The following is a 26,854-nucleotide window of genomic DNA, read 5'->3' as shown; positions in this document are numbered from 1 at the left end:
TTGCAACTTTTTCGCAAATGCGAGCTTAACTTTTCAGTTCAAATTGATCAGGGAGAAAACATTTATAGTCCTTAAAGGCGAAGTGTGTCATTATTTTTCAATTTGAAAACACTTTCTTCTATTCAATTTTAATGTGCAGAGACATCTATAAGTAAGACATTCCTAGGTTGACTTGGCACAGTCCAACATGTAACATTTTGACAAAAATTGCGTGAGATTGAGGCAGTTTCGGGACCCGTTGAATGCTGGACGTCAGGTAGCAGGATGAAATAAGTATTTGGGAAACCTGTTTAAAAACAGTCATCAGTGGTGTTTGCTTGCTCATACTTTGGGTTACAGATTTTCTGAGTATTAAACATCAGTGTGTAATTCATCCTGCACCATTTGTACTATAAACATGAATGGCACCTCAAATTGTGCATCTTTTTGATGAATGTACTAAACAAGCCAACTTACAAATAGCAGCCAGTGGCACAGAAATTACACACATCTCATTTATGAATCAATCCATAGTTATGCATTAGTTGATCTTGTGCTGTAAGCACTAAAAATCAGTCCGTGATCTTTAAGAAATGTAATGTGTTATTTTGAGTGTTTGCAATGTAGAGATAAAAATAGTTGACATCAAATGGTCTGTAAAATCTTAAGAGCATGCTGTTTCAGACGTTTATCAAGTTCGTTGTAACTGCTCTGTCTACTTCCAAACACCTCATGTGAATGTGTGTGAGGGTGTGTGTGTAGGTTTGTATGTGGGTGTATGATTGTTGGTGTATGTGTGTTTATATGCCATTCTCTCCATATGAGTAAATCAATAAATTTAAATCTTATCTGAACTGTTGTGTGTGGGTCTATTTATTATATGACATTATTCCGGCAGCTGTGAAATTGCTTACACTGCTAAAATGATAAATGATAAAAACTGGCCAGTTGTCTTTTTCTGGAATTTAGCCGATGAATCATATGGAGGACTACAACAGTGTATTGCAGTTACAAAGTGTTAAGAAAATATAGCTTTTTTTATACTGGGGTCCCTGAGATGGCAGATTGTCTTGTTGGGGGGTCCTTGTGTCTGTAAAGGTTGAACCGTCCTAAAGCAATTACTTAATTATTAGTTATGTGCAGTGATAAAACGTTATATGCATGTTGGATTTTTTGGTTATTAAATGGAGTCCCATTATGTTATACTTTTATTACAATTTATAGCTGACATTTTCACACCAAAAAATATGACCAGAAATAAGAAATAAGTTAAAGGATTAATCTGAACTTCAGTTACTATCATGTAATGAGTACTGCATAATGACATACTGCAGACACTCCATAAAATCCACTCACATAGTTAAAACAGAACCAAAAAAAGCAATCAAACCATGTTTACAATGAACAAAACTCTGCTGTTGTCTTAAAAGATGGAAGTGGCCAAAAGAGACAAGCATTATGTTTTGGCCTGAACAGGACCAATTATTACATTAAAGCTAAAGCTAAAGCTAAAATTTTAGTTTTAAAGACATTTTAAGTGAATGAATGTGAATACATATCCTCATATACAATAAATGAATATTCACATTTTTGTTCAAAACTTTCCAGATGTAATTATATAATAATGTAGTTGCGTTATACTGGACAGTTGTAATAATTTCCCCCCCACAGCAAAACTATCTGAGGGTGTTATCTGTAGTTATAACTCTCATCATCATACTCCAACTCATCCTCCTGCTCATCTCCCAGCTGCCCATATCTGAATTTACGATACACAGTGCCGTCTTGCCCCATGTACACAATATCTTCATCTTCGTCATCATCATCATCATCCCGGCTTCCCTTCCTATCGCTGAGGTCCACAAGCTGTGTCTCGTGGAAACGTCCAGAACTAGAGCTTGCTTGTCCATCGAAGTTGGAAGATGTGCCTCTGTGGTAACTGTCTCTGCCGCCGCCGTGACCCAGTTTCTCATACCCGCGTGGGACAGGGGTGTCGGGCATTGGCCGTTTAGAGAGAGATCGCTTAATGAGGAAGGCCACAGCGATCAAGGCGAGGACGAGCAGGATAGAGGTGGTGATAAAGAGCGGCAGGTTACCTGAGTACTCCTCTTCTTCATGGTTACGGAAGGCAAAGTTGGTGCTGAGGACACACTCACCTTAAACAGACATAAAAGGTTCTTTTCAATATCTGACACAACCAATAGACCCAGATAGTCCTAAAGAATGAGGCTTAATGTCAAACTGAAGTTGAACTGAAAACCCATTAGTGTAATTAAAGTTTAATTTAAGTGAAAGTTTTGGTTAGTTTATCACCATTTCATTTAATTATTTGTTTTCATTATAATTGTATATTTTATACTGTATAAAATATATTTTATTTAACAATGCATTTTATCATAGTATCTAAATATTTGATATAGATTTATTTATTATATGTACGTTCCTTCCTTTTCATGTTTTTGGATGTTGGTATTATTAGTTCCGCTTTCACTTGTTGCCGCCGGGAGTGTAATAAGGGCGACACGCTCTCTAGTGAGGTAAACAATGGACAGGAGAATGGAGGAAGAGCGCATGTTTCTGGACTTTACAGGCGCTACAGTTAATGCTGTTTCAATATATTTATTTATTTAATTAAATCACAGCCATTTGCGATTTTTTTGCTTCAATAAATAACATTATCATTTAAAAACTGTATTTTGTGTTTACTCAGATTGCCTTTGTTTTATGCTAGATTTTGTTTTAGTTTTTGAAACTAATTAGTATGAGGTATACACGACAACATAAGAAATCAGGATGGTGGCAAATAATTTTTCACAGCACTGTAAAGTAAGAAAAGTTAATTATGATAAGTAAGTAAGTTTAAGTAAAGGAGAAGTCAAGTAAGTAAAGTAATTAAATAATAAAGTGAGTAAAGGAAGCAAGGAAGTAAATAATTTGGGTTTGGAATAAGTAATTAAAATAAAATGAAATAAAATAAGGTCATTCAAGAAAGTAAAGTCAGTAATGAAGTAAAATAATGTAAAATAAAGGAAGGAAAGATGACAGGAAGAAAGAAAAAAGAAATAAAGAAAGGAGGTAAAGAAAGGAAGGCATATGGGTTTAGAATGAGTAAAGGAAGAAAATCATATGGGGATTGAATGACACGAGGATGAGTAAATGTTGACAGAATTTTATTTTGTGTGTGTACTATTTCCTAAACTTGAATTCACCTATAAAAACATTATCTCAAGACTCTTTCTTTATGCCACTGATCAGTCTAATGGTACAGATAAATTTACCTCTGGTCTCAGTACAGTTACAGCATTCCTGCTGGACTGCATTCGTGTCTTCCTGTTCTAAGTTCGTGCAACAGGGCAAACAGCGCCCCCCTGCTGTTAGGATGAACAGTGCTGAGCAGAAGGTGCAGTTATGAGGTCCAGGACCTTTACATTCCAAACACGACTCATCACATGACTGACAGTTATAGCCCTGACCCTGCTAAGAAATGACAAACACAGTCAGGTGACCCAATTCATAAAAAAAGACAAAGGTCTAAATTAGGTAGCAAGAATGGTAAAAGTACTGTATGTGAAATAAAGCAAAGTTTGCTGAATATAACTGACCTCAGACACAGCATATTCTCCCATGATGCAGGGCGACTCGCAGACACCTTGTGTGAGTGTATAACCTGGGCGACATGAGTCACATTCTTCAGCACTCCTGCCTGTCAATCAGAATGACACCCCAGCATTGTTTAATGAAGGTTGAAATGACAAATGTCAAGCATAGAATTTTATAAAAGCACTTACAGTAATTCTTCTGTTAAAAACTGTGAATTATTTGAGCTGTAACGTTCGTAAGGAGGTGGACATTCATTTTTGTGGTAATCAATTTTATGCTATAAATGCTGTCCGTTGAGCTTAACTTGGTAACATGGTCAATATCCCAAATGTACTTATTTGTATATTGACTGCTTATTCAACTAGTGCCGAATCTTCATTTTTTTCTTTGTTTATAATGTATTACATTTTGAATCCTAGATTTTTAATGTGGACTTTTGGACCTCACTGTAGTTTGTCACATGAGTGAGCTGTTGTATACCTGTGCATGTTCTGCAGGTGGGGTGGCAGGATTCACAGGTTTTGTGGTGTGTGTCGTGGTAGTACGCATCAGGACAGGAGGTCACACAGCGGCTCTGTTTCCTGACAAAAATCATTGCCTCTCTGCAGCTCACACAGCCCTCTTCCCCTGCCTGCATACACTCTCCACAGCTCGCATCACATCGCTCACATGCCCCAGAGCCTGCGTCAGCATAGTGACTGGGAGAGATAAAGATGAAAAAGTATATTCAGACAATATTACAGCAGCAGTAAATGATGGAGACCAGGTTGTCTATATGGTTATTTGGTGTTTTACTAGCCTTTTCCTAGATCCAAACTTCCAATATTAAACTTTAAAAATCCACTATAAAAAACACAAATGGTAACATTTAAAACAATGATTATTTAAAAAGAGTTAAATAAACGTAAACCATTTTAATAATTTGTAAAGAATTACGACTGTCCCATAGTTGTGGCATCATTTCCACCACAACAAAAAATGTGCCCCTAATAAAATATAGTGTTTGATATCCAAGTCAGTGAATGGCCTAGTTGAGACGAGTGAAGAAAATACAGAAAATTCAAGGTAAATATCATGTGAGCAGAACATTTTATTGGGTGTTATTCCCAACCAAGCTGTTATTTTTTTTAAAGTGTAAAAATATTATTTGTGTGTATTTAGGATTCACAAAATGTAATAGATGAAATTAGCCTTAGCAAGACAAAGGAATCATCCACTTTATTTCAACATTTAAAAACATTTCATTTCCACCACAGAATTCTATTAAATAAAATACAGAAGTTGAGATGGGCTGGAAATGACAATGTAGTGCAAATTTACATGAAAAATGTATAAATTACCAAAATCTGAACACTATTGGACATTGTTAGTTAGTAAAAAAAAAATGTGAGTGGGGAACAATGTTTTAACAAATACAGAGACTTGAAGTTGAGGAGTGTTAGATGCTATTTAAACCCCTAATTAAATACTAAAATACAGTATTGGGGATCACTGCGGTATGTTTATTGTGTTTCTTTAGAGTCCCACTGACACCCTACACAAACCCCTAAACCTAACCCTAACCTTCCCTTACAAAAGTTAACCATGTTTTTACAACATTAACCATAGTATAATCATGGTATTTTGTAGTAAAATCATAGTAACAACCAAATTAAACATGGTTACTATATTAACATCATATTACTGTGGTAACACCATGGTTATTTTCATTCAAAATATTGCTTCCACACACACACACACACACACACACACACACACGCACACAAAATGGTTACTACAATATTACTTTAGTAAAACCATGGTTAATTTTACCGGATAAAACCTTTCTCTCAACTCTCGACCTTCACCATAAACAAATCACTGAGGAAATCATCCTTTATATAATTATTTTGAATTTTATTGTAAGAAGTATTAAAGGAAATATTAAAAGTGGAGACAGGAAACAGGATGGAGATAAGTGTGACAATAGGTGGATTAGAACCCGGGTCATCCACATGAACAAAAGCCATCTCATTGACATTTGAGGGAGCAGTTTGTCACTAATTTCTGTGTTTCCACCAGACAATTGGAGTGCAAATAGCGGTGATGTGTGGCAGGTGCTATTTTCACCTAGTGCAAATAGTCCCTATGTTTAAGAAAACTTTCTAGAAGTTCACAGTACTAAAAGTACCTGAAGTTGAAGAAACACCCAAACTTTAATGAAAGTAAATAATACTAGTGGTTGACAGAAATTACTTTTTTTAATGGCTAATGCTGATATATAGAAAGAAGAGTGACCAATGGCAGATTTAATGCTGATATTTTAAAAATAATCACATTTAATGATTGCCTATGAGCCATACATAAAATCACTAGAATGAAATGGTAATGTTTTTGTCCACTGACAATTATTAATGGGCAAACTGAGCATGGTTATATTGGTTATATATAAACAGAAAATCTGCATTATTTGGTAGATTTTGTAATGAACAAATCAGGAAAACTTTAGGTATTCAGCTACATAGACCCGGTAATAATCTTATAGGTTTATAATCTCAAAATGGTCAGGATCCGGTCACCTCAGTCAGCTTTGCTGATAATTCTTTGTGTCAGGAGTGACATCCATGTATTGTCTTTTGCTTTTGTGTTGAGCAGATGGCTTCTGTTTTGGTTCTCTTACCCTGTCCTTTCTCATTCTTAAAATTGCTCCATTTGCACCTGTCTCATGTTACCCTCTTTGTTTCTCCCTCTATTTAATCTCCCTGTGTGCTTTGTATTGTGCCAGTTAGTTGTGGTTCATTGCCCTGTCTAGGTATAGGAAGTCCGTCTTCAGACCACCCACCTCCTTGGTGCCAAAAGGTTCAGCCAACTAACAGTTTCCTCCACCCCTCCTCTGTCTCCAGCCCATCTGTTGTGTTCTCCACCTACTCTGGGACTGTGTTTTTTGGCCTTCTTGGATCCTTTCTGTTTTTTGCCTTACAAATAAACTTTTTTTGGTTGATCTCTGCATTTAAGTCCTGAGAAAATGACCAAATATTGGATGATATATTTGCCTTGATGATCTTTCAGCCTATCATTACCACAAATATTATCCATCATATCTGGAAGTATTCATAAAATTGCACGTCCATTAAATTATATCCCATAATCTACTACTCAGTTTCATGTTCATTCAACTATAGGAGGGCAACATTGTAATCCAATACTACAGATATTCCGTATGGTGTTGTATTTACCCAGGTCGACATGTGTCCACACATTCCTCGCTGTCTCTGAACAGGTGTTCTTTGCAGCTCAGACACTCATGACTGCGTCGTCCCATGCAGCTCAGACAGTTTGGATGACAGGGTTCACATTGCTTTGTCTCCCCAATGAAAAATCCAATTGGACACTCATCAACACAGCTGCCATCTGTGGATGCAACGGTACCTTTTGTTTACACCTAATCTCTACAATGCAATTTTAAAAATACGAGTTTCAGTGAAGAACATACAAAGCTTAAGACCAGGAATATTGTACATGAGTTGTGTGTGTACAAGATTTATGAACTTTTATTGACTTTTGGAGCACTGTAATCAGCATCCACTTGTGTTGTATGGAGCAGTTAAACCATTCTGCTAAATGTATCCGTTTATGTGCTAAAGAGGTAAAGAAAAAAAGCTACGCAAGGGTGAGGAGATGACATAGTTTAATATTGTTGGTTAAACGTTCTCTTTAAACCAGGTCATTTCCGCTTAAATTAAATTAAAAATGAATTTGACTTCAAGCAAACCAACTTGAGTCAATGCAACTTGCTAACTAATAAATGCAACATGCTAACTAATATACTAACGTGCTTGCAGCCCTCTTACTCTTCTACCAGCATCAGCCAACATGAACTCCTGAGTAGATGAACACCGCATGAACTCACTGAGTAGATAGTGATTCTGGTTGCAGTTGAGGCATTGGTTCTGGTGTGGGCCTGAACACTCATGGCAGTATTGGTGACACAAGTGACACTCTTCATCCTGGTTACTATAGTGATGCGATGGGCAGTTGGCGGGTGTGGCACAGTGCCTGTGGGCATCCATTGCTAGTCCTTCAGAGCAGCTGGTGCAGGAGGTGTCATGAGGACCAGAACAGGTCAGACAGGAGCTGTCACAGGCTGCACAACAACAACAAAGAAAAATGTATATTAAATGGCAAAATTGCTAAGATACAATTGTGACAAGTGTTTTTGCAAATACTAATGATAGAACATGTGAAAGTAATATAATCTCACCCATACACTCTCCGGAGCGGCTCTCCCTGTACGTATGTGAAGGGCAGGGTGGTAGACATGCTCCATTATGCAGCATGCTGTCAGGATCAGAGCAGGCATCACAGTTGTTTGATTCAGGCCCATCACATAATTCACAGTCTGAGTGACAGCACTTACAAACACCTTGCACTCCGTCTTCAAAAAAACCATCAGGACACGACATGGTACACTGACCCGCATGGAGAAAGAAGTCTTCCTTACACTCTGGATTAGATGACGGATGAAGAAAATAGAGAGAGGAAAGTGAGAGAATAGAAACAACAATCCAGCTTGATTCATTTTTTAGTACATGATGGAAAAAAGCCTTCTTAACGTTAAATGTTTTTATTTATTAAAGCCAGAAGGGACTTCATTTATTCATTCAAAAATAAAAATCAATCAAAAAATTGTAGTCTTTGTATTGTATAGCATAACTGAATTATCATCAAAATGAAGAAATATCAGCAAATTTGAAAATATTTTAATATTTTATTAATTGTGATTAATAATTTGAATCTTTTTACATCAATATTGATATTTCTCTTTTCTGTTCCTGAACATATAGTATCACACATAAACAACGAATAATCAACATGATCAGGTTGGTGTTTTTCAGTCTCACCTGTGCACAGGCCTTCCCCAGAGCAGAGCACACAGCTGTCAGGACAGCGCACACACTCCCCATCCCTCGCTGTGTATGCAGATGGACAGCTCGACACACACTCATGTTTGTGAAACAGTAGTGTGTCTTCACAGCTCAGACAGTATGTGGTGTTCCTCTCACATGATGTACAACCAGACGCACAGCTCTTACACACTTGCCCTACAGGATATCCTCTGAACACATATATATACAGTATGACCATTAAGGATGTTAGATTGTTCAAAATCACAACCCACTGAGATGGGTCAAATATGTATTTTTCTCATGGTCAGACAAAGGGTATAAAGGGTAACGTTAAACTTAATTATGGTGGCTGTTGGTGCAAGAAATGTGACTATATCGTGTTAAAATTTATACAGTTTTATTGGATCTAATACTGTTGTTGCAGGAAAGTATACTGTATATGATTATAAAGGTATTAAGTATATAATACATTTTTAATTCACATGTGTATAAATGTTTGTAAATGGCTCTAACCTAGTACACTTGCGCACACACTGGCCAGCCTGCAGATAAAGAGGGTTTTTACGTCCTGACTGGCAGCGTGTGCAGAGCTGTTCATCCTGGCACTGGGAACAACCCTGAGGACATGTCTCACAGTGACCAGTTTCCTTACTGCCAAAACTGCCCAACGGGCATCGAGCCACACACATGTGATCCACATTCAGGTACCGACCTGAAACACACACACACACACACACACACACACACACACACACACACACACACACACACACACACACACACACACACAGGTTAAAAACCCATGTACCATCTAAATATCTGCCCATGCATCCATCCATCCATCTCTACATCAAACCTTATATCATTCCAAAATGTATCCATCTTCCATCCATCCATCCATCCATCCATCCATCCATCCAACATCCATCCATCCATCTCTACATCAAACCCTCTATCATTCCAAAATGTATCAATACATCCATCCATCCACACATCCTTCCCTACATCAAACCCTCTGTCATTCCCAAATTAATCTATACATCCATCCATCCATCCATACATCCATCTATCCATCAAACCAACTATCCATCAAACATCCAACTATTCTTCCATCCATCCATCCATCCATCCATCCATCCATCCATCCATCCATCCATCCATCCAACCAACCAACCAACCAACCAACCAACTATCCATCAAACCTCCAACTATTCATCCATCCATCTATTCATGCACCCTCCCAAAAATCCATCCATCCTCCATCCAACCATCCCTACATCAAACCCTATATCATTTCAAAATATATCCATCCATCCATCAATCCATCAAACCCTCTATCATTCCAAAGTCTATCCATCCATCCATCCATCCAACCAACTATCCATCAAACATCCAACTATTCTTCCATCCATCCATCCATTCATCCACCCATCCAACAATTCATCCATCCATCCCTATATCAAACCCAATATCATTTAAAAATGTATCTATCCATCCATCCAAGCCTCAAACCAACCATCCATCAAACCATCCAACTATTCATCCACCCATTTACCCACCCATACATCCATCCACCCACACCTCCATCCATAAATCCCTATATCATTTTAAAATCTATCAGACCATCCATCCATCTCCACCATCCATCCATCCATCCATCCATCCATCCATCCATCCATCCATCCATCCATCCATCAAACCTCCAACTATTCATTCATCCATCTATTCATCCACCCTCCCAAAAATCCATCCATCGTCCATCCATCCATCCCTACATCAAACCCTATATCATTTCAATATATATCCATCCATCAAACCCTCTATCATTCCAAAGTCTATCCATCCATCCATCCATCCATCCATCCATCCATCCATCCATCCATCCATCCATCCATCAACTAATTATACATCCAATCAACCATTTACCCATCAATCAAACAATCCATCTATCCATCCATCCATTGTTTGTATTTATTATACAACATTTGTATATGAATCAGACTCACATTTGAGGGCAGAGAGCAGCAGGACTGAAGATAAGGTGCACATAGAGAGAGAAAGAAATATAAGGATTTGTTCACAGGATAGCAGTCAGACCTTTGACGCATGTGTTGCATTGATTCTTCATTCTGCCCCAGCAGGATTCACATGAAGAGTGACAAGCATCACATTCCCCATCATCTGAAAGGTGAGAGCAGAAAACAATTGTTACACTCTTAATAATAAAGTTTCCATTAAGAACCAATAAAAATTTTACAGTCTGATGCCATAGGAGTCCATATTGATGCTTTAAGTTTCACAAAGAACATTTTATACACTATTTTATACCATCAATGAAGTATTGCAATGATAGAACACAGAAAGGCTTTGTTTTTCTTCTTTTAACAAATGCTACTAGTACCTAACTTTTGCAAGAGACAAATAATTTCAAAAGAACCATATATCAATGTCATTCCTTGTATGGCATTCACTTGGCATATAACATTTTCAACTTTCTAATTTCTCAATAAGAAAAGAGGTCTATGCTGAACCTAAAGTGCTGAAAAGTACCATTTAAGAAGCTTTATTTTTCATAGTGTATAAATCTAATACTAGATACAAATGAGATTAAATGGAGATCAAATTAGAACCCTCATAATTTCTCGTGTCTTCTTTAGTGTTTCGAAATAGATCTCAACAACGTCTCAAACTGTACTCAGACTTACCAAGATACCAAAGTCTGCAATCAAAAGTCAAAGATTTCAATATTAAGGCAAACATGACTCATTAAATTCTTCCAAGATCAAATGATCTGAGCTATCTATATTAATGTCATACTGTGCCCTATATTCTTACAATATATGTATAGAATTGTCCCATCTGTGCCCATTTTATTTTCTCCTTTGCAATTTAAGGAGAAACATATGAAACAAAAAGACTTTAATGAAAAATATGATTGCTATGAAAGCGTAACATCTCTCACCAGTAAGGTATGTCTGTGCAGGGCAGGTGTCCTCCACAGACACGCATTGTCCATTGTCCAGTGTGAGTCCATCACTGCAACTGTCACAGTCACTATCCTCTGATCCTCTACATGTCATGCAGTCTGAATGACACTCCTCACACTCCTGAGAATCTTCATCAGCATAGAAACCATTGGGACACTCCTGCACACACTTCCCATCTGCAGGGAATATGAAGCCCATGAAAGCCCTTTCACTATTAATTGGTCAATTAGTCTTAAGTATACACTGTATATATACAGTAAACTGACACTTAATAAATTAGCTATGAATCCTTTAAATGCATTTATTTGATCTTTTTGCCGAAACAATAATAAATGACATGCAACAAAACATTTTGTCGTTCACTTACATTTACATTTATGCATTTGGCAGACGCTTTTATACAAAGTGACTTACAGTGCACTTATTACAGGGACAATCCCCCCGGAGCAACCTGGAGTTAAGTGCCTTGCTCAAGGGTCCAACAGTGGCATCTTGGTGGTGCTGGGGCTTGAATCCCCGACCTTCTGGTCAGTAACCCTGAGCCTCAACCACTGAGCCACCACTGCCACCACTTGATTTCTAATTCTGTTGCATAAGGCTGGGAGGCCCCACCCACAATGAATTCACATTGGTCTACATTCCTGCTCCCACAAAGCTGTATTTCATGCATTAGATATATTCTGACTGGCTTTGATTTTGTCACTTCACACAGCATTTTCCTCAGTGAGGACAGAACAATTCTTTGACACTTGAAAGTTGTGATAAGGTGGTTACTTATTTAGGTTGTTATGGTTTCATTCCAAGACTAGTGAATGAGTGACACTTTGTAACTTAATGGGACTGTAAACTCACTAAATCATTTAGAAAAAATTTGATTAAGGTCAAACTTGAACAAAACAAACAAATTAAAAATAAACATCAAATAAAAATAGGGCTACTAAACATTAGATCTCTTGCTACCAAAGCACTAATTGTCAATGAAATGATTACAGATCATAGATTGGATGCGCTCTGTTTGACTGAAACCTGGCTTAAACCGGATGAATATATTAGTTTAAATGAATCTACTCCCCCAGGTTATTGTTATAAACATGAACCTCGTCTGAAGGGTCGAGGAGGAGGTGTTGCTACAATTTACAGTGAAGTTTTTGGTGTTACTCAGAGGACAGGATATAAATGTAAGTCTTTTGAACTAATAATGCTTAATGTGACACTGTCAAATACAAATATAAATAAAAAATCTCTGTCGTCCTTTACCCTTGCTACAGTGTATATATAGATCACCCGGGCCTTATTCAGATTTCCTTAGTGAATTTGCAAATTTTTTATCAGATCTTGTAGTTACAGTAGATAGAGCCTTAATTGTTGGTGACTTCAACATTCACATAGATAATGAAAATGATACATTGGGATTAGCATTTATCGATATTCTCAACTCTCTTGGAGTCAGACAAAATGTAACAGGACCAACTCATCGCCATAATCATACGCTAGATTTAATTCTTTCATATGGAGTTGATGTTGATAATATAGAAATTCTGCAGCAGAGCGATGACATCTCGGATCATTACCTCGTCTCTTGCATGCTGCAATCAGCTAATGTTACTCAATCTACACCACGCTATCGTTCAGGTAGAACTATTCTTTCGACCACTAAAGATGACTTCACTAATACTCTTCCAGATCTATCTCATATACTCAATAAACCCCAAAGCCCAGAAGAACTTGATGAAATAACAAAAAATTTAAATGCAGTCTTCTCTAGCACCCTTGATGTTGTCGCCCCACTTCGATTAAAGAAAATTAAAGAAATAAGCCCTGCACCATGGTACAATGATCACACTCATGCTCTCAAGAGAGAAGCTCGGAAAATGGAGCGCATGTGGAAAAATACAAAATTAGAAGTATTTCAGGGTGCATCGAAGGATAGTGTCTGTAGCTAGAAACACACACTCAAAGCTGCCAGGTCAGCATATTTTAGTAAACTCATAGAAAATAACCACAACAATCCTAGATGTATTCAGTACCTTTATTCAGTACTGTGGCTAAATTGGTTAGGAATAAAGCCTCAACCGAACCAGATATTACGTCACAGCTCAAGAGTAATAATCAGAAATAAAATTGGAATTATGCAATCATCTGTCATAGCACCTCAGAAAACAGTGTCGAATAATTTCCCTCATGTGCAACTTCAATCCTTCGCTATCATAGGTCATGAAGAGCTAACAAAACTTATCGAAACATCAAAAGCCACAACTTGTTTGTTAGATCCTATACCAACTAAGCTCTTAAAAGAGGTATCTCCTATCAGAACCTCTTCTTAATATCATTAACTCCTCGCTATGCTTAGGACATGTCCCAAGAAACTTTAAAATGGCAATTATCAAACCGCTAATTAAGAAGCCACAACTTAATCCTGGAGAACTTGCTAATTATAGACCGATTTCAAATCTCCCGTTTATGTCAAAAATACTAGAAAAGGTAATATCCTCCCAAATATGTTCATTTCTACAGAGAAATAGTATATATGAAGAATTTCAATCAGGATTTAGGCCTCATCACAGTACAGAGACTGCACTTATCAGAGTTACAAATGACTTGCTCTTATCATCTGATCGCGGCTGCATTTCTCTTCTAGTGCTTTTAGATTTTAGTGCTGCATTCGACACGATAGATCACAACATTCTCTTGAATAGGCTGGAGAATTATGTTGGAATTTGTGGAGTGGCATTAGCATGGTTTAGGTCATATTTAGCAGACCGCTACCACTTTGTCTATTTAAATGAGGAATTGTCGAACCAAACAAAAGTAAAGTATGGAGTGCCACAGGGATCAGTTTTAGGGCCTCTGCTTTTCTCCGTGTATATGCTTCCCCTGGGAGATATTATCAGGAATCGTGGAATAAGTTTCCACTGCTATGCTGACGATACACAACTTTATATTTCTTCAAAACCTGATGAGATTTCACAATTCTCAAAATTAGCAGAGTGTATCAATGAAATAAAAGATTGGATGGCCAGAAATTTCCTTCTACTCAATTCTGACAAAACAGAGGTTCTAATTATTGGACCAAAAACTCTAAAAATAAGCCACTAAAATATAATTTGACTCTAGATGGATGTACTGTTACATCATCTTCAACAGCAAAGAACTTAGGTGTTATATTTGATACCAATCTGTCCTTTGAAAATCAAATTACAAATGTTTGTAGAACAGCATTCTTCCACCTAAGAAATATTGCTAAATTAAGGCATATGCTCTCGGTTGCTGATGCCGAAAAACTAATTCATGCGTTCATGACCTCAAGACTAGATTATTGTAATGCATTACTGGGAGGATGTCCAGCAAGATCAATAAATAAACTTCAATTGGTTCAAAATGCAGCAGCCAGAGTGCTGACGAGAACCAAGAAATATGATCATATTAGCCCCATTTTATCATCGTTACATTGGCTACCTGTTAAATTACGTATTGATTTTAAAATTCTGTTAACTACGTACAAAGCTTTGAATGGTCTAGCTCCGCAGTACTTAAGTGATCTTCTAACACGCTATATTCCAACACGTTCATTAAGATCGCAAAATTCTGGCCTATTAATAGTTCCTAGAATATCAAAATCCACTAAAGGAGGAAGATCCTTTTCATATTTGGCTCCTAAACTATGGAATAGTCTCCCAAACACTGTTCGAGATGCAGACACACTCTCTCAGTTTAAGTCTAGACTAAAGACTCATCTATTTAGCCAGGCATACACCTAATTTATCCTCCAACCCACAATTAGGCTGCTTTAGTTGGGTCTGCCGGAACCAGAAACCAGAAACATTGAGCATGATCTCTAACTCTGCAATAAATTCAATGGCATCTACGCTTACATCTTTTTATTTGTTTCCCTGTCTCAACCTCGGGACTCCTATCCTGAGGTCACCAGAACCGGCTGGATCCAGCACCATTCCTGCTTCATGTTGGACTCCACTGCTACATGTCGCAGAATGATGATGACTAAATGCAGCCGGTGCCAGCCAAACATCACTTCAATCTATTATGACGGACTTCAGAGGATGAAATTATGCCAACTCCAACCTGCATCACCTCGGTCTATTTATGGACTACGATCCTGAAATGAAATGCTTAGACTAACAATTGCCAACAAAAGCCTTCATCAGCCAATTAACAAGGACAATTGCATCTATGTGAACTTCTGCAATTAATCAAGATGGACTTCAAAGACTTTGGTCATTAATCTTACAGTTCAAACACAATCTATGTTTAATCAATGACCCTTATCACTTAGTTTAATAATTTTAAACCATGATTTTACCTATACATAATTAATATTTACATTACATTCATAATGTTAGCCAGAGGGAACTGGCCCCCACAGTAAGTCTGGTTTCTCCCAAGGTTATTTTTCTCCATTAATCTACATCTTATGGAGTTTTGTGTTCCTTGCCACAGTCAGCCTACAGCTTGCTCACTGGGGTTATTAATACAATTATCATTTAATTATTTATAAACACTATTAAAATTCGTATTTTATCTAAATTACACAATGATGATTAATCGACTTTATAGACATTACAGTTCTTATAGTCTGTTAATGCTAATATTCTGTAAAGCTGCTTTGAAATGATGTGTGTTGTGAAAGGCGCTATACAAATAAAATTGACTTGACTTGACTTGTAAGAAAGTTTTCTCAATATATAACCTTCTGGTCATACCTGACAAGAAGAGATCAGTTTCACACCAGTAGCATTCATCTTCATCACAGCTCACACAGTCATGTTCACACGACACACAGCTCATGCTCTCCTCCACTGTGTATGTCTTGGCAGGACAGTGCTTATAGCAGCCCTCCTCATACCTTACACAAACAAATATTCAATCACATTATATAACCAACACATACAAGTACATGTCAGCAAGCAATTCTATTAGCTCATTCAAATGCTTCATACTTGTAATATCCGTCAATGCAGGACAGACAGTGCTTGGGATTATCTGCAAAATATAGAAGGTACTGTTTATTATGTTTTGTCAACTCAATCCAGTTTTTGAAGAAATGTAATGTCAAACTGAACTGTTACAGCCAACCACTATGAATAAAATAATAATAATAATAATAATAATAAAACAGATAGAACCTACAAAGTATACACTTATTGCATCCCTCTTCACATGACATGCAAACGTCATATTCTGGGTCTTCCACCTCCCCTAGATACACACAGACACAGAAGTCATTTTATTGATTGATGTTCTCCTTAAACTGCAAAATATGCAAAAAGGCTGGCATCACTGATGGTATGTCACTGAGAAAAGTAGGAAGATACCAGCAGTACCTTCTCCACACTCCAGTGGATTACAGACTCCGTCATTGATGTAGAATGAGTCTTCACATCTGATGCAGTGTGATGCTGAGGAGCAGAGTGTGCAGTGTGCAGGACATGGCTCACACGCCTTCAGTGTTGTGTGGAAATGAGCCTGAGGACACGCATCCACACATTCGCCACGATACAGATACCGGTCCACACCAAACTTATCTATAACACAAGCCAAACACATAATACAAACATCCACACATAATTAGCAAATACACACAGACACATAGATGGAGCCAGGGTCCAAAATAACTTTTAATATTTAAAAGTTTTATTTATTCATAACTGTAAATGACAGGTGAATTTAGAACATTATATGTAGATACAGTATATACATTGATAAGCCAAAACATTATGACCACTCAAAGGTGTTGATCATAACGTTGATCATCTCCTAACAAGGCCACATGTCAAGGTCTGGGTAGATTAGATGGTTAGCGAACAATCGGTTCTCGTGGTCAATGTGCTGAATGCAGGAGAAATGGGCAGGAGTAAAGACCTGAGTGACTTTGACAAGGTTCAAATTGTAATGGCCAGATGACTGTGTCAGAGCATGACTTGTGGGGTGCTCCTGGTGAGCAGTGGTGAGTACCTACTGACAGTGGTCTGAGGAGGGACAAACCGCAAACCGCGACAGGGTGTTGGGCGCCCAAGACTCATCAATGCTTGAGGGCAACGAAAGCTATCCCATCTGGTTGCAACCGACAGAAGGTCTACTGTGGCACAATTGAAAGCCCCTTCAATGGGCACGTGAGCATCGGAACTGGACCTTGGCATAGTGGAAGAAGGTCACCTGGTCCGATGAGTCCTGCTTTGTTTAACATCATTTCGACGGCCGAAGTGATGCCACCAGGATGCACTGCTGGAAGATGACAAGCTGGTGGAGGGAGTGTGATGCTATGGACAATGTTCTACTGGGCAACCCTGTGTCCATCCGTTCATGTGGATGTCAATTTGACATGTGCCACCTGCCTAAACATCATTGCAGACCAGGTACACCCCTTCATGGCAATGGTGTTCCCAGATGGAACACCATTATTCAGCAGGATAATGCGCAATGCCACACTGCACACATTGTTCGGGAATGGTTTGAGGAACATGACAAAGAGTTCAATTTGTTGCCCTGGCATCCAATTTCCCCAGATCTCAATTTGACTGAGCATCTATGGGATATACTGCACCAACAAGTCCGATCAATGATGTCTCCCTCTCGCAACTTACAGGACTTGAAGCATCTACTGCTAATGTCTTGGTGCCAGATACCACAGGACACTTTCAAGGGTCTTGTAGAGTTATGTATATTCTGAAAATAATTTATTGGGAGCCAAATGGACTAATATGGGTTAAGATTGTAAATGAGTCCTCACCTGTATCACAGCTTGTACAGTTAGCAGGTCCAGCATCTATGCACTGGGCACAGGTGTGGTCACATAGATGACACTGGCCATTGGAGGGGTACTTCCCATTTGAGCAGGTGACATCACAATGCCCCTGATCCAGCCAGCTAAACCAGCAAGGGAGAAGACATTACATTACAATCCTGCTGGAAAATTCAGCTTAAAACATCTTAAAGTGGTAGTTGGTTTTACATATTCTCTTCTTGGCCCATGCTGTTAATTTATGGTAATTCGCTGATCCAGTCTAGTCTAGATGCTTGATCAGATGAAACTACTAGCTGGTGGGGTCAAGTTCAACCAGGTAGACGATCTGATTGACTAACATGTTCTAAAAACTTGATGGTTTCTTGTGTTCTAATATTCTAAAATCATAACCAGCTTGATTGTTCACTGGTTTGACAATGTCTTAGTTGGTCCAAGCTGTTAATTTATGGTCATTATCTGGTCTAGATTGTTGATCAGCTGTACCACCAATGAATGGGGCCAAAGCTAACCTGAAAGACCATCTTGCTTACTTTTAAATCATGGTGGACCTTTTTTTTTAGCGGAAGTACGCATCTGGTCTGAACGGCCCCTTAAGCTGGTATGATCTGTTTTTTTTTTTTCTTTGTTTTTTTTCTCCAGCAGGGAAGGGAATGGTTGGTAAAGCATAGTTGTGGGTCTATAATGTTTCTCTGCAAACTACAGTGAAAAATGAACAAACTGAAAGTAAAATGGAACGCTGTTTCTTACTGTGTGTTGGGGCAGCTGAGACAGTCTTCACTCTTTGGGCCTTTACATTTATGACAGGACACATCACACACCTGGCACTCTCCATTCTCATCCTTATACTCCCCTAAAACACACAAACACAAATGCAAATGTGTCTGTTGGCATTCATTACACTGCATATCAGAAGATTTGATTTCATCAACATGTTGGTAGGTAGAATAAAACTTACCATCACCACAGTTATGACTGAGAACACACACACCATTTTGAAGTGTGTGTCCATCTACACACTCACTGCAGTTCCCTTTACCTGGACCAACACAGGCTAAACAGCTTGAATCACATCTGCACAGATTAGCACACACACATACTGTAAACACACACTCCTCAGAATCAAAACATCAGTTAGTTATGATGATAACTGCGGTAAATCTGAGATGTTACAGCACACACACCTCTTGCAGCTGTTCTGTGTATCTGTGCTGTTTGAGTTTGGTTGGCCAGCATAGAAACCTTGACTGCAGGAGGACACACATTTCCAGTTCTCCATCAAGTAGCCTTCTGCACAGCGATTACATGACTCCAGACCTGCAGCTGTACAAAGACATGTCTTTAAACCATCACATACACACTCATACTCACTGGATTTCTATTGGAATTTTATAACAATACTGTACCACTCCAAAGTTATTCTAAGGATATGTTGAAATAGGAATTCTCTAGGACTTAAGTAAGACCCCACTGGACAAACAGGATTTTTGATTCACATTTGAGTCAATTTTAAAGGAATGTACTGGGTTCAATACAGGTTAAACTCAATCAACAGCATTTGTGGTATAAGTTTGATTACCACAAAAAATAATTTTGACTCGTTCTTCTTTATAATTTAACCCGAGTGTGACTGCTGTGTGGATTTTACATTTATATATATTTTTTGTAACTAGTAGCAACTTATAAACAAACAAGCAAACATTTTTCTAAAAACATTGATGGCAACATATGTGGACAGTGGGACTATGTTGTGAAATGTTACAAAATACCAAACTATAGAAAGTTTTATTTATAAAATATATATATATTTTTTTTTACTATGTTTCCAGTGGTGTTGTTTTTGAGACATAAAAGACATTACATAAAAAAAATTGCATAATTAATTTTGAATCAAAGTAATGGCCAAAATTATCCAATCACTGCCATCCATGTTAAAATAAAATGATACATTATTAATTCTGAATTGATGTACTGTTAACCATTGTCCAATTTCTGCCAAACATGTTGAGTGGTCCAAACATAATCTGCAGCCTGAAAATTAACTTTTGGTCAGATTTTAGGAGTGAATGCACTTAGCTGCATAGAAAGCTATAAGATGCTCCCTTGATCCCTATTATTGAATGACCTCCAGTGAGCTGTCTGTGTGCACTTGTCTCAGAACAGTTCAAAATGCACCTTATTTTTATCCTAACTTAATGTATTTTGTCACCTTTTGGATGAATCCATTGATTCTCATTGTGATAAAGTGCAACGGGAGCCAGCTGGTTGATAACTTTGCAGTGTGTAAACCTCACTCACCTGACCTCAAGAGGTGCACTAGCGACTGACGCTAGAGGCTGTAGCCTTTAGCCTCCTTGTTAGCGTTCCCGCCTCCAACGCCGGAGACGCCAGTTCGATTCCCGTTCAGAGCGGGGCGATCACAATGGTGCCGTGACCCAGATGGGAGTGAGGTTTAGGGGGGTGAGTGTAATGGGAACCAGCTGGTAGATAACTGTGCAGTGTGTAAACCTCACTCTCCTGACCTCAAGAGGTGCACTAGCGACTGACGTTAGAGGCTGTATCCTTTAGCCTCCTTGTTAGCGCACCTGCCTCCCACGCCTGTTCGAGTCCTTTCAGAGCGGGGCGACCAGGGCCAGTTACAAACGCACAGTGAATATAGAATTTTTAAGGAGAAAGAATTTTGCTAAAATGCACATTAGTGTACATTGTTTTTAGCAGTGTGGCGTTTCGCTATAAATCGCTAAACTTTTAAAAATGGCATATCGGATGAAACTAGAGACTCTTATCTTTTGACTCAAACAGGTTTCAATGTTAAAACATAATTCGTTTTCTTACCTAATCTTTGTAGTTTTGTTACGTTTCTCCCAAAGACAAACTCAGCTGTGGTTGGCACCATGTTGTTTTGCCACATGACTGTGTACGTCAAAAGTTTAACAGCACAGAGCCTCCCGAACTGAAATAAGTCTGTTTAAATGAATTTAAATTATGCGTTGCTTATAGCGAAGCCAAAATACAATGTCAATGTCAATATGTATGTAGGGTCGCACGAGGTTAAAGAAGCAGAAGTCACAGTTACAGTAAAGCACTTACAATGCAAGTGAATTGGGCCAGTCCATAAACAGTAAAATATGCCCTGTTGCAAAAGTACAGCCATAAGACGAAAACATTCAACATATTAATGTGATTTTAGTGTGATACAACCGCTAAGTAATGTTATCTGTGTAAAGTTGTATTCAATATTACAACTTTGTTGTCATGACTATATAAGACCAGGAAACCATGTAATATGGTAAACACTGTTACTTTTTTGATACTTTAGGATTGGTCAAATTATGATGGAATTTCCAACAAGAACCCTTTGTACATTCCTTCAGGATTGTTGGACTAGGGTGTGTAGACACTGTAAAACATTATAGATAGGGTTGTCATCGTTATTGATGATGTGTTTTGTTTCTATGGATTGTACCAGCACATGTAGCACAGGCTGGGTGGCAGGGCTCACATGAGTCCCCCTGCTCACTGTAGTACCAGCCTGCCTCACAACTCTTCTGACATCTATTGCCCACCAGACTGAAAGAGACAAAGAGAGAGACCGTCATCTCTGATCGCACTGAACACACACCGAGAGGTTACTCTGCCTCATTGACACAAATGCATTTCAGAATGTTCAGCAATTTAATAAGAATCTATTACCTTGTGCCCTCCAAGCACTCTGTGCAAACAGTGGCTGAAGTACATTTCATGCAGTTTTCACTACACTTCCGGCACATGTTGTCCTCTGCATTATAAATCACACAAAGAGTGTCAAATGTTTAAGTGGCCTCAAAAAGTATTTGGACACTGAAGTCACACTTAATGTGTGAATGGAATTGCAAAAGACAACACAGATCCATTTTATGTTAGGTGTTTTTAACTACTATGTACTGGAGCATTTGATACAATATACTTATTATGCACTGTACATATGTGTTGTTGCATTGTATTTACATTTACCTACATTTAAATTAAGTACCTGCATTTAATTTAATCTGAAGTTACACTGTTAACAGTAACTGCTAACCCTAACAATTGACTGGGAAGAGAAATCGGCCTGGGATTTTACATGGCAACTGGCCCAACTGTTGAGCGGCACATTGTTGCTTATCGCGGCCCATTCGGCACGTTTCGTGGCCAAACCACCTTCCCGTTCAGTTCTCCCGATGGCCATTCCACCCCTGATCGACTCAAAAGTGCGTGGGCCCACCGGGAAAATGCCTGGTATGTCAGATTACCAGTCCAGACCTGAACCTGACCCTAACCCTAACCCTAACCTAACCTAACCAACCCTAACCTAATCCTAACCTAACTCTACCCCTAAACCTAACTGTACCTCAACCTCAGTAGCAGCAAATGTGAATCTTGTGAGAGTTTTGCAGAACAACATGTAGTTACACAAAAAGTAAATTGTATTGTATGTATTTTAATGGTAGTACAAAGGAGTTGTAAATACACCTAATATAAAGTGGGATCAACAACAAAATATCAAACCAGGTGGCATTTATTGAGAAGGAAACATAATGGCATCACACTTACCATGGTAAAGGTAGTATCCATCCTCACAGCTGGTCACACAGCTGTTCTTTTCCTCATCCAGATGGTATCCAGACTTACAGGCCATGCACTGATCACTGCGGCTGCCCAAACATGACTTACAGGAGGAGTAACACTTTTTACATCTATTCTTATCACCCCAGAAGCCAGACGGACATTCAGACACACAGCTCCTGTATACACAGATACAGTACAGGAAACACCTTTAACAAAAACTTTTTATGTTTTAATAAATATGGTGCACTGTTTAGTATTATGAGCAACTTTTATACATATATTCTAACAAAAGATATGTAAATGTCAGTGAGAGAAGTAAAGTTGGCTGACCGTGTATTGTTTTTAAACTTGAGTAAAAAGTGCAGACAGGAAAAACATTGGTGAGGTCCTGGTCCCTCACAGCCATCTTCACTACATTCAAGGTCACAAGAGCCTTATGAAAAGGAGAGGGAACAGATGTATACATACAAATCTGCAATTGAGGTTCATTTGACCAGCTTGCTTGAGAATATTCTTAAAAAGATTCAGGAAAATCACCATTGTATTCTTCTGTAGTGTCGTTTTCAGATGGCAGCTGGACAGAGCGGGGCTGTTCATGTCGAGTGTATGGGTGTGTGGATGTGCCATAAAGCACCAGAGACCATTCTTTCAGTTTCCCTAAAATGGAAAAAAAGTGAAGAATGACCAATTACCAATAACCAGGGCCATAAAGTTTGTTCATCAATTTATAAGTTACAGACTGACAGTCTCAGTCACCATTCTCTTTTGAAATATGGAGGAAAACAAAAACATGCAGTGAAAGTAAATGGTGACTAAGTTTAACATTCTGTCTAACATCTCCTTGATTGTGGTGCATGGAAGAAAGTCATATGGTTTGGAACAACATGATGGGGAATGATGATGAATGATGAATTATGTAGTACATGTTAAATGTGTATTATATAATGGAATATTGGGGAGTAAACATCTGTTAAATTATATGAGGAAGTAATTAGTTGAGTACTTTTACTTCTACTTGAGTAATTTTTTTAAGTAATTTTACTTTTACTTGAGTAATGTTTTTGGCTACTCTACCCACCTCTGGTATTTACCATGGTACAAGAACATTATTACAGAATCTGTTGTAGCTTCGTGTGACCCCACATACACATGCGTGGACATTGTATTTGGGCTTCGCTATACGCAACGCAACGCATTGCAAAATTGTAATTTATTTAAACGACTGATCACAGTTCAGGAGACTCTGTGCTCTCAGTAAAGTGTTAAACTTTCGATGGACAAAGTCACGTGACAAAACAACATGGCGTCGACCACAGCGGAGTTTGTCTTTGGGAGAAAAACCAACAAAACTACATCTGGTAAGAAACTTAATAAAGTTATTACATTGAAACTCATACTGTATGTGGCAATCAATTTTTAGGAAAACTATTTTCTCTAGAATGATTTTTTTGCACGTTTATTAGGTGCTACTAGAAACACAAATGGGAACTAGAAAATGCACACATCAGTCACGCTCAGATCTATGGAGGCTAGACCCCATCCTTTCATTTACACATCCAATGCACATTTTGAGTTATATTGCCAAAATCCTTTTTTGTAAAGATGGGCACCTTGGTGTCGGCTGTTTCTCCGTGGAGACGGTGTATCTCTGATGTCCAAGATCCAGTCTCCTGCTGGTTTTTCCCCCCAGCAGTGTGTCGTCATGAACTCCCACTTCCGGAAGCCCTCAGTGGAGTGATCATTCGGTCTGCACAGAACACATGCATAGAATCAATAAAATAATTGTCTAATAATCTTCCAGGACTATTAATGGGGTAGGAATTAAAAAAAGTCTCAAGTCTCAGTAAAGTAAACCAGATCTTTTGGGCGTGTTTGCCTGTTACCTGCAAATTCAGATGAACTCAGATCAAACAGTAACTAGGACAATGTTATTTTTCTCGATAGATCGTGTATTTATTGCTCTATCCGGTTGAGTTGGCTCAGTGTATTTGTACCTGTTTGCAAGCAGCTGAGATCTGGTTCCAGACGGTGATGTCAACATGACTGACAGGTCTCCACGGTGAGGATGTGTAATTGTGACACGCACTATGACATGCTCCAGATAGACCACACGTTGCAGGCGCTGAGCAGAGCAGCCTGAGGACTTCAAAACTGATCTCAACACTCTCTCTGGGCTTATGATCCTGAGAGTGATAGAGAAAATTTGGGTCAGTGACTCCTTAAGTGAATAACACTTACACTTACAAGAAAGTTCCAAAAGGTACATGGGGTTTTGGAGATGTACAATGGTAATACCATGGAATTATTGTACCTTGGAACACCATATAAATGCCATGGTACATGAGTAAGGTATTTATTCAGTATCATGGGATATAAAAGAGTAGGGGAGGCTGGTGTTGGTTGGAACACTTTTCATACTTTGTTCAATATCTCTGGTGGAACAAATGTTAAAACATGGAACAAAAGATAGCCCAAGTAGGTCCAAATGAAAATTCTTAGATAAAAACAAACAAATTCAATGTTACCAAATATTTCTTGATGTTTGTTAATTAATGATCAAAGTCATCTTGTGCATTTGTGCAACCTGTTTGGCACAGGTGGTGGGGTTGTTTGGCACAGTGTTAAAACACGAGTTTTAAGAGTGAAGCAACAAACAGAAAAACAAAAAACTGTTTATTTTACCAGGACAACAGAACAACACATGTTAGTCTTCTATCATTACCGAGTTATGATTATGTAATCAATATGTTTTTATTCATATCATTGTGATTAAAATATACAAATGTACAGTTTGGTATTTAAGTTATAAGAACTTGTATAAATATATAAATCTTTACTTAATAAACTCTTTATAGCATATGTAATACATTTTGAATCACATAAATGAAAGAAACTAATTGTATCATTGGTTTGGCTTAAACCGTGTCTTCTGTCTGCAGATCTTAAAGACCTAGTTGGTAAGTATGGCTGTATTAAATCCCTAGTATATGACGGGGCCTGGTTATTAAGAGCTTTAAAAACAAACAACAGTATTTTAAATTGAATCCTAAAAAAAAAAGGAAGCCAGTGCAGAGAGGCCAGGATTGGGGTAATATGATCCCTTTTTTAGATGATGTCAAAAATCTGGCGGCAGCTTTTTGAATCAATTGATGACGGAAAAAAGAGGATTGAGGAATACCAAAATAAAGGGAATTACAATAATCCAATCGAGAGGTGATAAAAGCATGAATAACAGTCTCCAGGTCTTAAAAAGATAAAGCTGATTTAAATTTAGCAATCATTCGTAACCGATATAAACTATTTTTTACTACTGAAAAAGACTAAGCCCAAGTCAAAATCTATAATGACACCAAGATTCCTTAAATACGAGTTAACATGGTGGAAGTGTTGGCCAAGTTTGTTAGCAAGAGCAATTCTAGATTCAGCTGAACCAAAAATAATAATTTCAGTCTTATCATTGTTCAGCTGGAGAAAGTTACTCAATAACTACTTTTTTATGTCTTCAATACATTCCAAGAGAGGTTGAACAGAATCAGATGATCTCAATGGCAGATAAAGCTGTTTATCATCAGCGTAAAAATGAAACAAGATATTATGTCTCCTAATAATATTTCCAAGAGGGAACATATTCAAATCAAAATGAATTGGCCCCAGAATTGATCCCTGTGGAACCCCACAGAGAACAGGAGCTACAGATGAAGAGAACCTATCCATGGTGACAGAAAATAACCCTATCTGTGAGATAAGATTTAAACCACTGTAGTGCTGTTCTCTTTAAACCAACCCAATTTTCCAACCTCGCAAGGAGATTGCTATGATCCACTGTATCAAAAGCAGCAGTAAGGTCTAACAGAATTAATACAGCACATTTCCCACAGTCAACCGTAGACAGTAAATCATTAAATACTTTGAGCAAAGCTGATTTTAAGAATGGAAGTAATTGGAATAACACCACTTTCTCTAACAACTTCGACAAAATGGCAGCTTGGAAACAGGCTGATAGTTATTTAAACAATTTTGCTCTAAGCCAGCTTTAACAGGTGAGGTTTCACAGCTGC

At 38.1% G+C, this 26,854-nt stretch overlaps 1 protein-coding gene across 1 annotated transcript in view; it reads right to left on the bottom strand.

Annotated features, from left to right (window-relative positions):
- Window positions 1-1,210: 1,210 nt before the first annotated feature.
- pcsk5a (proprotein convertase subtilisin/kexin type 5a) overlaps window positions 1,211-26,854 on the bottom strand; it is a 42,802-nt gene continuing 17,158 nt past the window's right edge. The window contains exons 12-37 of the mRNA XM_052096036.1: window positions 24,791-24,979; window positions 24,407-24,543; window positions 23,334-23,453; window positions 23,127-23,229; window positions 22,782-22,972; window positions 21,903-21,987; window positions 21,676-21,779; window positions 19,394-19,532; window positions 19,168-19,283; window positions 18,960-19,062; window positions 18,198-18,334; window positions 16,792-16,992; window positions 16,598-16,666; window positions 16,408-16,450; window positions 16,171-16,313; window positions 11,428-11,628; window positions 10,563-10,646; window positions 8,979-9,177; window positions 8,460-8,674; window positions 7,820-8,062; window positions 7,469-7,702; window positions 6,795-6,969; window positions 4,060-4,277; window positions 3,582-3,682; window positions 3,258-3,453; window positions 1,211-2,135 (exon numbers count right to left, since the gene is read on the bottom strand). Coding sequence (XP_051951996.1) covers window positions 1,669-2,135; window positions 3,258-3,453; window positions 3,582-3,682; window positions 4,060-4,277; window positions 6,795-6,969; window positions 7,469-7,702; window positions 7,820-8,062; window positions 8,460-8,674; window positions 8,979-9,177; window positions 10,563-10,646; window positions 11,428-11,628; window positions 16,171-16,313; window positions 16,408-16,450; window positions 16,598-16,666; window positions 16,792-16,992; window positions 18,198-18,334; window positions 18,960-19,062; window positions 19,168-19,283; window positions 19,394-19,532; window positions 21,676-21,779; window positions 21,903-21,987; window positions 22,782-22,972; window positions 23,127-23,229; window positions 23,334-23,453; window positions 24,407-24,543; window positions 24,791-24,979 — 4,213 coding nt within the window. The 3' untranslated portion in view covers window positions 1,211-1,668. The remainder of the gene's footprint in view (window positions 2,136-3,257; window positions 3,454-3,581; window positions 3,683-4,059; window positions 4,278-6,794; window positions 6,970-7,468; window positions 7,703-7,819; window positions 8,063-8,459; window positions 8,675-8,978; window positions 9,178-10,562; window positions 10,647-11,427; window positions 11,629-16,170; window positions 16,314-16,407; window positions 16,451-16,597; window positions 16,667-16,791; window positions 16,993-18,197; window positions 18,335-18,959; window positions 19,063-19,167; window positions 19,284-19,393; window positions 19,533-21,675; window positions 21,780-21,902; window positions 21,988-22,781; window positions 22,973-23,126; window positions 23,230-23,333; window positions 23,454-24,406; window positions 24,544-24,790; window positions 24,980-26,854) is intronic.

Source organism: Xyrauchen texanus, chromosome 3 (assembly GCF_025860055.1).
Source record: "Xyrauchen texanus isolate HMW12.3.18 chromosome 3, RBS_HiC_50CHRs, whole genome shotgun sequence".
NCBI classification, from domain to species: Eukaryota; Metazoa; Chordata; class Actinopteri; order Cypriniformes; family Catostomidae; genus Xyrauchen; species Xyrauchen texanus.
Note: the sequence above shows the minus strand (reverse complement) of the source record. Positions and strands in the feature narration are given on the sequence as shown.